This window comes from Mustela nivalis (assembly GCF_964662115.1).
Source record: "Mustela nivalis genome assembly, chromosome: 15".
NCBI classification, from domain to species: Eukaryota; Metazoa; Chordata; class Mammalia; order Carnivora; family Mustelidae; genus Mustela; species Mustela nivalis.
Window position 1 is genome coordinate 30,524,210 of NC_139034.1, and position 11,532 is coordinate 30,535,741.

At 53.6% G+C, this 11,532-nt stretch overlaps 1 protein-coding gene across 1 annotated transcript; it reads right to left on the bottom strand.

Annotated features, from left to right (window-relative positions):
* Nucleotides 1-1,291: 1,291 nt before the first annotated feature.
* LOC309848907 (general transcription factor 3C polypeptide 1-like) lies at nt 1,292-7,641 on the bottom strand (the record flags this gene model as incomplete). The annotated part of the gene is made up of 4 exons (XM_082700941.1): nt 7,495-7,641; nt 3,901-4,073; nt 2,396-2,683; nt 1,292-1,469 (listed from the first exon to the last, which is right to left on the bottom strand). The coding sequence occupies exons 1-4, from the start codon at nt 7,618-7,620 to the stop codon at nt 1,292-1,294; spliced, it is 765 nt and encodes a 254-aa protein (XP_082557067.1). The 5' UTR covers nt 7,621-7,641.
* Nucleotides 7,642-11,532: the final 3,891 nt, after the last annotated feature.

Consider the following 11,532-nt stretch of genomic DNA (forward strand, 5'->3'; position numbering starts at 1 on the left):
GTGTGACTCTGGACCGAGTGGCAGTGTCAGTTCTCACCAGGGAAGGTATGAGATTTCAGTCTAAATCTCATGAGAACTCAGGCAGTACTTATGATATTTTTACCCAGATATTGGGAGAACTCATTCCAAATATGAGATGAGAACTTATTCCAAGCTGGAGAGATCTTATTTAAAATCTCCTGAGGAAAGATCTCTTGAGAACCCATTTCAAATATCGCAAGAACTCAGGGACATCACACGATACCAGTCCAAATCTCGTGAGAACTTATTCCAAAGCTGGAGAGATCACAGTCCAAATCTCCTGAGATCTCGGGCAATTCTCATAAGAATTTACCCAAATCTACCGATTTGGGTGGATTTCTCATGGAACTTGGGTAGAAACCTTGTGAGATTTCAAATAGCGTGAGAACTCAGATATAGCATGACCTCAGTCCAAGTCCTGTGAGATCTAGTTCAAATCTCATGAGAACTTATTCCAGAACTCGAGAGATATCAGCCCAAAGCGATTTGGGAAGAAAGCTCATGGGAATTTGCCAGAAACCCCCGAAAACTTGCTCCAGTGGTGGAGACCCTCAGAGAAGCCATATAGGCCTGGTCGGTGGTCCAGGGGGTCACAAGATGAAGATAGAGAGTGCTCCAAATGCAGTGCATGCATGCAACCCGAACCGGGACAGAACGCCAGCCAATTCTCAGGAGCTTTGTGCCCAAATCAATACTCATTTTGGCAAAAAGCTCCTGAGACTTGGCTGGACGCCCCTGGAGAACTCGATTCTGGCAGTGGGGGTCCTTATGGGGGTCACCTGGGCCTGGCATGAGGTCTGCATGCTCGGGGCCAGCACCATATGAGAAAGCACTCCAAACGTAGTTGCCCACATGGCCAGAATCACTGCAAAATGCCAGCAAGCCCTGCCCTCTACTCAGCCCCCTGGGGAGCCTGCCTCAGTGCTGGCAGGTTGGACCAGACATGCCCCTAGGCCCTAACCCTAACTCTAACCCTAGGTTGGGTTTCCAGGCTTCTGACCCCAGAGGCCTGCCCCCAAGTCCTCCAGATTGGGGACTCCTGAGCCATACCACAGGACTCCACCTGCCACCCAGGAGGAAACCATGACATTTGGAGCTGTGCAGAACCCTCAGGGTGGGAGAATCCTGCATACCCTCCTGAGGTCACCCCCAGCCTGGTGCCTGCCCCCCCAAACCCAGAGCCTCACACTCAGCCTGACTCCTGCCCTCAACTGTGCCCCCAGGGAGCTCGCCTCAGTGGGGGCCCTCAGGGGAGTTGCCCTGCCTGGGTTCAGGGTATATTTTCAGTGCTGACGATGCCGGGCGTGCAGTAGCCCCACATGAGCAGGTAGTTGGTGTGGGAGGCCTGGCGGGCTTTCACCTCGATGGCCCGGCACTTGCTTCCTGAGCCTTCATCCAAGTCTTCCTCCTCGTCGTCGTCCTCATCCAAGCCCCCGTCCTTTCCCAGACTAGGAGAAGAGCAGGGACCTGGGTGACAGAGCACGGGCCGAGCGCCTCTGCCGGCTCAAGAGAGTGGTCACCGTGGTCCAACCTCAGCAGTGGCCTGTGGTCCCTGCAGACCTCCTCCCCCGACCCAGAGCGCCTGGCTAGGAAGGGCAGGGCAGGGTGGACGGCCGCTCCAGACTCAACTCCTCTGACCATCTCCCCACAGGCCATGCTCACCAGTGTCTTTGTAAGGGCTGTTCCTTCTGGCAGGAGACCCTTCCAGTTTCAGTCCCCAAACTGCCTGCTGTTCCACTAAATCCCAGCTTAGCTATTAGGCCCTCAAGGAACCTCTCCCAAAGCTACCTTCCCGCCTCACCCCTCCTCACCACACTGTGCCAGGTCCCTCTCTTTGGCACAGCTAGGTCTCTCCCCAACTCTGCTGCTGGCTCCCCCGCACCTGGAGGCACCAGCACGAGGCACTGGACTGGTCCCCAGTCCCCAGATCTGAGGTCCCGTCCCTGGGAGCTCCCTGCCGCACTGCTGACATCTGCCGTTTCATGTGCCAGCAGAGACAGACTCAGCATGTGTTTGTGCAGTGAAGCAAGACCGGGGGGACCGGGGGCTCTGCCAGTTAAGCATCTGCCTTTAGCTCAGGTCATGATCCCAGGATCCTGGGATCAAGCCCCGTGTCGGGCTCCCTGCTTAGTGGGAAGCCTGCTTCTTCCCCTCCCTCTGCCCCCTCCCTGCTTGTGTGTGTGTGTGTGCGTGTGTGTGTGTGTGTGTGTGTGTATGCCCACACTCTCTCTCTCTCAAATAAATAACATCTTAAGAAATAAAAGACCAGATGACGGAGTGAATAAAAGCGCAGACACCCTAGGACAGCGCAGTGCCCGAGGCCCCCGGCAACACTCCGCACACGCGGGAAGCCTGGTGACAGCCCCGTCCTTACCTCTTCATGACCTCGTTCTCGACCATCGAGCTGTCGACCACGACAATCTGCTCCGGGATCCGGACGTCCACAGAGATGAGGCCCAAAGAGAAAAGGGTTAAGGCGGCCACGCAGTGTCCGCCAGGGTTGTCCAGAGAAAATGGCAACCGATGACTCGTAGACCTGTTCGTATCCTGGTCTTGGAAGGAAAAATTATCAGGCTGGTCCAACTTGCCGGCGGCCAGGATTGTGCTGAGGAACTGGAACGACTCCGTGCACACGGTGCTCGGGAAGCGCCACGTAAAAATCCTGCGTGGGCACAGAGGGGGTAAGGTCCACACCGAGGACGGGACTTTGGAGGCCTTCATGGGGATGGGCTACGGCGTTGCTGCAGATCTGAAGGCCCGCCAGGCCCTCTTTTCCACCTCAACAGGCGCTACAGACGGGAGCCCGACTGGGGAAGACGAATGCGCTTCCTGACACGATCATCTTTTCCCCCGGAAAGCCCCGAACCCGTGCAGAGGCGACGGGACGTGTGTGTCCACGTCACTGTCTCGGCAAGGCGACAGCGGAGTCAAGCCTGGCCTGGCCAGAAGCCTGGTTTTCCACGAGCCTCTGACGAGCGCCTAGGTCTGGAAGTCTTGATGACGTGAACGCTGCCCGCGGCTCACAGTCAAGCATGCTGCGGTCAAGAACGAGCTCCCCGTCAGAGAGAAGGCCCCCCGAGACAGGCAGCTGGAGCTGGGGGTACTAGGTCCAACAGTCTCATCAGACCTGGGGCTCGCTTCTGCTTCCCGGGCCACAGCTCTTTTTACTGCAGCCGGCTGTGCTCCAGGGAGGCGAGGAGACCGGCGGGGCGGGGGCGTTTGAAAAAGGCCCAAGCGTCTACACTCACAGGCAAAAGGATGCATGAGAAAGCGAAAGCCCCATTCTCCTGCTCCGTCCTGACCACGGCCTCAGTGTAATCAGAGGTCGACCAGGAGAACAGCCCGGGAAAGAGGAGGCCCGTCAAGGCCAGGAGCTGCAAGGCCAACCCCTGGGACTACTTCACAGACTTCCCCTTGTGTGGTCAAGGAGTCGGTGGAACACACGCCGAGCGGTTTAGAGACCGGCCGCGCTGGTGGCTGGTGTGAGGGTCCCGTGACTTGGGGCTGCGGAGGGCAACCTGGGGCATCCCAGACCACCGCTCGGACCGCTGAGGGGCTGCGGACAGCGTCTGGAATCCAGCCACGGGACAGCTTCAAACTGAACACACGGCTCGGCGCGGCCCTGAGCCTTAAGAATGCCCAACGAGGCCCCCGCAGGACGCTGTGCCTTTCGCGGGGCTCATGGGTACATCACTCACTTCTCCCCGCTTGACAGGGAAGGGAAACATACCGCCGGCAGAACGGTACACGTCCCCAGGCCACTGAGGGCACTGCCCTTGTCCCCAAGTGAGTGGCACAGGCGCGGACAGACACCCGCTCCAGAGGCAGCTTGCCCTCCAAGCGGGGGCCGTGCCCTGCCCCAGCCCTGCCGGGGCTCACCTGTAGTAGGTCTGGGACAGCTGGTAGGATATGGGCACGAAGGGCAGGGCCCGGTTCTTCTTTGGGCCCAGCATGTGGTTGACCCGGCGCCTGTTCACCAGGCTCCTCTTCTGGCACTCCATGAAGGCCTTCACGAGGATGTGGTCCTTATACTCACGGTACAGGCGGAAAGTCTGCAACACAGCGAGGCCAAGGGTGAGCAAGGCTGGGGCGGAAGGAGCAGAACGTGGGTGCACAGAAGCGGGAACCGATCACGTGTGCTGGAGGGACTGATACGGGGCCGAGGGGCTGGGAGGCTGGAGCCGACTCCCGGGGGTGCAGGGCGGAGGGCCTGCCATCCGAGGTCAACTCTGATCCCCATCAGAGAGAAGGACACCAGACAAACAGAGGCAGCTGGAGACAAAGGACAGCTCCGTCTGGGGATACAAGGCTGCGGGAGTCAACGCAGAACCATCCGATACCACTCGCTTCCTGAGCCCTCGCCCAGCCCACCGGGAGGTCCAGCTGGCCGTGTCCACATAAACCGTGCCCAAACACAGCTGCTTGATGCTGTCTACACCATCGCTCCTCGTGGAGCCTCCACCCAACTGCTCTCCCGGCCCCCAGGCCCTGGCCACTCGCCACGCAGCCGCAGGGAGCCCCGTGCCTCCATCAGACCACACGTGGCTTCCCTCTGCAGAGGGAGCACCCAGTGCCCTCTCCGCCTGGCAAGGACTCCTGGGAGCACGGCCCTGCCCACCACTCCGGCCTCGCCGGCCTCCGGACTTTCCCCGAGAGAGCCTCCCTGCCGCGGGGCCTGGCCTTTGCGACTCTCTTTCTTAGACCGCACCTCCCCCTGAATTTCACAAGGCTGACTCCTCAACTCTCAGCTCCGCCATGTCCCCTGCGGTCAAGTGTACTGAAATCACCTCATTCGCTTACTTGTCTCTCACCCACCAGAAAGGAAATCCCACAGGAGCCCATTTCAAGGTCTGTGGCTGCCACGGCAGGGCCCGGCACAGAGCAAAGGTGGACAGCAGTGCCCGGCCCGCTGCAGATGCCCCTCCGGCCGGCCACGCCACCCTGGCTCTGTGGCTCGGATTCGGACCCGGCCCAGAGGAAGAGCAGCTCCAAGGCCTGCGGGGCCAGCAGGGTCCCGATGACTTCCGTTTTTGGAAAGCACTGGCTCCATCGGCCAGCTGACCGAACAGCGGATGTCTAGCACATGCCAGACCACAAGGAAGTTCCTGCCAGACCTGTCTCTACAAAAGCACTGGCCAGGAAAACGTGTGGTCATGGTCCGAGGACTTTAGGCTTGGGAGGTTCTCTGCCACGCTGGCCTGAGAACCACGGAACCACGAATGGCAGAGGACGGAGGCTTATGGACTTCACGGGACCGTCCAAGGCCACATGGCTGGGCAGGGCTGGGACCAACAACAAGGCCTTGCCTTCAAGCCCAGTGACCTCACCACTGAGCCACTGCAGAGGGACACAGAGATCAGAAGCCAAAGCGGCCGTCAGTGGGGTGCTGGGGCAACACCGGGTGTTCTCCTGGAGCCAGAGGGGGTCTGCGCACACACTGCGCCTCGTCGGTCTGAGGCCCGCACACCATCCTCAACTTCTCTAGACAGCGCCTGCACGTCAGCTGTGGCACACGGGCCCGAGGCAGGGAGCACTGCATGGGGCGGAGGGCAAGAGGCCGGAGACTGGCTGTGTCGCCACCGCTCCTGCCCTGTGGGCAAGTGCAAGCTGGGATCCAGCTTCTCGTGGGAAGCCTGGTGTCTTCCGCTCTTCTTGTCTGTGTGAAAGCAATGACAAGAGAGCATATTCCCGACAGCTGCTGGTGCGGCGCAGGAGTGCTTACACTACGGACAGGGAAGGAGGGAGTCCGGTCCAGATGGCCACCCACTGCCCTGCACCGCACCTCCCGGAAAAGTGGGGCTGCAGGGAGCCCAGCCGGGACCCTATATACAGCCTCTGACCTTGTGAGGCCTCTGACTCCCCCCCCAAAGCCCAGACACCACCTGGAAACGGATCTGGAAGAATGAAAAGCAGCAGCAGGCCACAGGGAACAGGCCCTGGGGGTGATGCAAGGACCTGACTTTCACCATTAACTCTGGGGCTGGACTTTCTCGTATGGTGGGCAGGACCTCCCGAGGTCCTGTCCAGCTTGAATCCTTGCTAGGGAGCACAGCCAGAAGGGCCCTCCAGGGTCACAGGTACAGTCAGAAATTGGGATTTTTATGGGCAATGGTGGCAGTAAGTAAAAATATATATATATATATATATATATATATTATTTATTTATTTATTTATTTAAACAAGCTCCGGTCCAACAAGACAGAGCCAGGGGCCAGAGTGGGGACCGTCATCATGGGACTTCTGGCCCACCCACCTATTCCAGTCTCATTCTCTGGCATGTTCAGGCTCACACAAGGCTCTGGTGAGGCCCCACGACCAGCCTCTCCCTAGGAAACACACACACTTCATGTGAGTAAGGAGGGTTCAAGGACTCCGTGGCACCAAGGGTGGCAAGAAAAAGACGACTGCATGGCCCCTACTAGACTGTCCCAACTGTCACCGCTGGACAAGCACCTGCACCTCACGGTGACGAATTCCAAGAAGAGACATGAACACTCCATCTCGGGTCTGCGGGGGCCCGGCCATTGCTGTACAAGGACTGTGGTCACACCTGGCCACGGACTTTCCCAAAATCACTGCATTTCCCTTCCAAGTCTTCCTCATCTCCCTTATGGCCAAAGTAATAAGCACCACCTGCACATGTGGGCAGTGCCAAGGCTGGTCTGTCCCCGCTGTCTCCCCCGGGTGCTCTGCTGTCTACACCGAGTCTGGAGACCGGCAGCATACTTAATCAGGCTCCCACCCACTCCGCGGCCTCTGGGGGTGGGCCCGGGCCCACGTGTTGACCAATGTGGTCGTTAAGAACAAGGGAGGCACCAGCCCGGTGACAGGGGCAGTTCAGGACCTCCTCACACCCCTCCGCGGGGGGCCGGGAGCCACAGTCTCCCGTGCTGTGAGGTCACAGGCCCTTGCTTCTTCACGCCTCTGAAATGCAAGTTTCTGTGCTCTTGAATGCGTGCTAATACCAGCAGCTCCCCAGGCTCAAGACAGGGTCAGATGAGAAGCACCTTCCTCCCTCCCACTGTCACTCAGCCAAGACAGAGCAGTGTCACTCTCTAATATGTGCTCAGGCGAGAGAAGCCCTCCGCCCGCAGAAAGGCCGCTCTCCCACTCAGTGATCTCTAGCTCTCAGAACAGCTCGCCATCTCCACGTTCTGACAGAAGGTCCGCGGCACAGGTCCGTCGCTCCCTCAGCTCTGTCGTGGCTCACCTCCTCTACGGCCTCCTATTCTGCATTTACATTCGACTCACAGCCTCGGCCCGGGAGGGCTTCTGGAAGTCACTGGATCCTGTCCCACACTTGCAAGATGGAGGAAGGGGGCACAGGAGTCTCTGGGGAAATCGGGCCACCCTCCCCCACCCAGAGTGCACAGCTGAGAAGACAGTGAGCGAGGGCCACCCTCGGCCCCCGCCCTGATGGCCCCGAGCCCCACAGCACTGCAGTGAGGCCGTCGCTGGGTCCCCGTCACCCACCTGAAATGACCGGCAAGACTCCATCTGGCTGTCTGAGAGGGCCAGCGTGCTCTGGACCAGGTTCTGGAGTACCAGGAAGTGGATGTCGTCCACGCTGAGGGACAGTGGGGAGGGGGCAGAGCCCATGAGGCTGGGGGCCACGGACACCGCTCAGCTTGGGCAGGTGCAATCTTTATTTAGAAAAAGTGATTCCCTCCCAAGGTGACCTGAATGCCAAAACTATTCACAAATCAAAACAAAAGAAGCCTTACTAACAGGTCAGGTTTTGCAGGGAGAAACGTTTCTGCTTAGCAGGTAATGGGCACCATACCCTGGACACTGGTTGATGTGACAACTGACGAATGCAGTTAGCGCTGGGATTTTTTTCCAACCTGTCTATGAGATCAAAAGTCGCATGCCCTATCTATTTATCAGATCAAGCGTTGTATCCTCTACCAACTAACCCAGCCATGTGCCCCACTTTCCTGTAATCTTAAATTTTTCTGCAAAGAACAAGAGCACAGTAATTAACTAAACCTCAGAACACTGATGGGAGGGTTGGTGAGGGAGGGAACTCATGAGGGCCACAGCAATGGCAGCCAAAGTACTGGCTATGTTTTGTTTTTTAAGTTGACTAGAGATTACATGGATGTTCATTCTACTGTTACTCTTTAACATATACCTACACATTTATTCATTCTTTGGAATATATCCTAAGTTTCACAGTTAGAAAACATTAAGTTTTATTTAGACAATGGGAGTGGTGGTGGTGGTATTGGAAAGGAGGGCTGTGGTTTTGAGCCAGATGGTAGGTCCTCCTTATCTGAGTCCCACAGGGAGTATTTGCAGATGCCCTTGTGGAGTTGTTGTGCTGTAGCTTCTCACATGCCTTTCCCTGAGAAAATACCAATGACCTTCACAAGGGTTTACTGGCTTTTTATTGGAAGGATTGGGGGAGGGGTAAATGAGTGGTGGGTCCACGTAGAGATAATATGGGTTTTGTGTCCCTGGTCTGGTTTACCAGTTGTCTTGTGACACAGCTACAGTGTTTCTTTTCTAGGCTTTTGCCAAGAGTCCCATGAAAATGCTCCCAGATCTTCTGCCTGCCCTTCCCCCCATGGCCTTCTCTCATTTCCCACTCCCTGATCCTTTGCTCTCTTGATCCTTACTCTCTGATTCCTTACCTTCTCCTGACTTTCATTCTCATCTTGTAAAACTGCCTTTAACTCTGTTTCCCACCTGGGTCGCTATTTTGTCCACCTCTGCGTTCCCGCCCTCTAAAGTCAGGGTGTCTCCGATTCAACTGTCACTTCTATATTGAATACAATTTGCCACCTACGGTGTTAGAATACAGTTATATTTCTCTTCCATCCAATGGCTGTTTCTCCAGGAAGAGGTGTGGGTAGTTTCTGGCTGGATGTGCCTTCTCACGCCTGCAAAAAATAGGAAAATGAGTTTTAGTCTTCTGGGGGGTAGGGAGCCTAGGGGTTCCAAGAAGAAGGCTATCCCTCAGGCTGCAGCTGTTCCTTTCCCACAGTATTCTACTCAAATGCATCTCACCACAGTGCAAATTGATTTCCTCCTAAAAATTTAACCCCGTGTACAGAAAAATGCTTATTCTGTCTGTAACATAACTTTGACACCCCTCCCCCTATTTTTTGCTAACCAATACTGAATACTCTGGACTTTGTACACTAATAAATGTCTGCCCTGTTTTTGCAGCGAGTCGCATCACAAAATGCTCCCTATGAACTGACACTGGATGGTAAGAAGCAGGGTAGTAGGGGTGACTGTCATTTCAGAATTAGGTTGTCTGGGTTTGAAGGCCAGCTTTACCCTTTCCTGGTTGGCTAACCTTGGACACATGACCTAACCACCCTGGGTCAACTTTCTTCATCATATGGAAACAGCAACAGTTCTACCCCCTTCAGTTAAATAAAATAGTCTATGTAAAGTATGTGGCTGACAGCCAATGTTCAATGTTAGTTATTATTATGTCAAACACAAACCACATCTGTCTAATTATAGGGTTTTCCCTTGTGAATGATGAGGTGGGTGGGTGGGGGTAGGGCATAGCAAGACAAGGGAGAGAAAAGTCCTTGCATTAGCACTGGGTGTTTTATCCCAAGTGGCACATACTTTTAGAAACAGCATTCATTTCTCTGGTGGGACAGATTGGTGGATGTAAAGACAGCACGGGACAATGACCAGTATAAAATTAAGAATATATCTTGGACTTTAACAGAATACTTTTTTTTTTTTTTTGAGAGAGAGAGAGAGAGTGTGTGCGTGTGAGGGTGAGGGGGCCGGTGCAAAGTGGGGCAGAGAGAGAAACTTAAGCAGCTCCACACCCAGCGTGGAATCTGAGGCGGGGCTTGAACTCACAACCCTGAGATCTTGATCTGAGCCAAAGCCAAGATTCAGACGCTCAACTAACTGAGCCACCCAGGTACCCCCCTAAACAGAACACTTAAAAAAACAATCAAACCTTTTACTTGCTTTTTTAAAATGTTTGCCAGAAAGCCATCTGAACATGCCTGCTTTTAGGAACAAGCCTATAAATCTCTCTTCATTCTAAATTTTCCTCTGAGGAGGAGAAACATGGAAAATACATATAAATAGTTAAGGGTTTCTTTCTTTCTTTCTTTCTTTCTTTCTTTCTTTCTTTCTTTCTTTTTCTTTCTTTCTTTCTTTCTTTTTTCTTTTTCCCCTGTCAGATTACAAGGCTGACACTTGCTAAATTTCCAACTGGATTTGGAACACAGACTTCAGAAGAAATGTACTTTGGATTCTGTCAGCTCTCGGGACTTGAAGAGAACACTGAAAGAAAAATGTGTGTTAGATGAAGGGGCATGCCAGTGCTGGCCAGGCCAACCAATGGCTGCAGATTTGACTTTCCTCTGCCCTGCCAACATTTAGGGGAAAGGATCTGGCTGTTCTTTCAAGCAGAAATAAACTCTAGAAGCTGACAGGAAGCTAGAGGAATGCCAAACCTGTGTGTCTAATGAGGGAGCAGTGAGATATAATGCTCCATTCTAGAATTAGAAGGCTAGACCTCCCAGCTCCTTCTAGAGCTTCAAATCTTAAAAAGATATTTTAATATGTTGTTCGGAAAATAATTCTCAAGCCAGTGCTCATATGCTACAGCTCAGCAGTGATTTCATCTATCAGTAGTAGTTTGAGAATTGCAGGGTGATTTTAAGCCTATTTTATTAATAAGCAGGGATCAGTAATGCATGATGGACATGGGTGAACACAGCTCCCAGAAGAGAATATCCATACCTTCTAGGTTTAGGAAAAGATGCACACCTTCTTCAGTACGCAGGGGAATGCAGAGTGATCTCTGCACAAACATAGGAATGGCAACAATTTAAAAGTCTAACAGTTCCAAGTATGAGCAGGAATGTGAGGCAACAGGAACTCTCATATACTGCCAGCTAGAATGTCCAAAACACAGGCACTGTGGAAAACTGACAATTTCTGCTAACGCAGACAAGGCTGAGCCTATGGCCCAGTGGTTCACACCATGAGCAAGGAATATGTATGTCCACAGAAAATAGGTGCATGACAATATTTGGGGCAGTTTTATACATAATAGCCTCAAAAATTTGGACACAGCAAACATCCTATATGATTCCAGTGATGATAAAGTTCAGAAGAGCAGTTCTCTGTGGATGTGGGTGATGGATATAGATTGGGAAGGACACAAGGGACACTTATGGGGTGCGGGAAAGGATCTATATCTTGATCTACTTTGTGATTAGGGGAATATATGCATGGGTAAAAAATCATCAAATTGTATACTTTTTATTAGTTCACCAAATGTTCTGTTTATCCTTCAGTAAAAAAAAAAAAATGCATAGTTGTGAGCAAAACAAACCAAAAAGATATGGAATGGGAAGACAAGGTTGGGTATGGGAATGAAGATGGGGAGGGCCATGTGCCTTAGAACAGGCAAGGAACTGTGGGGGAGGGGAGGCTGCAGATAGTACATTGAACTAAACAAAAACACCCTGCAGTCTGCAAACAACACAGAAAACTCATTTATTTCTCTCTAGC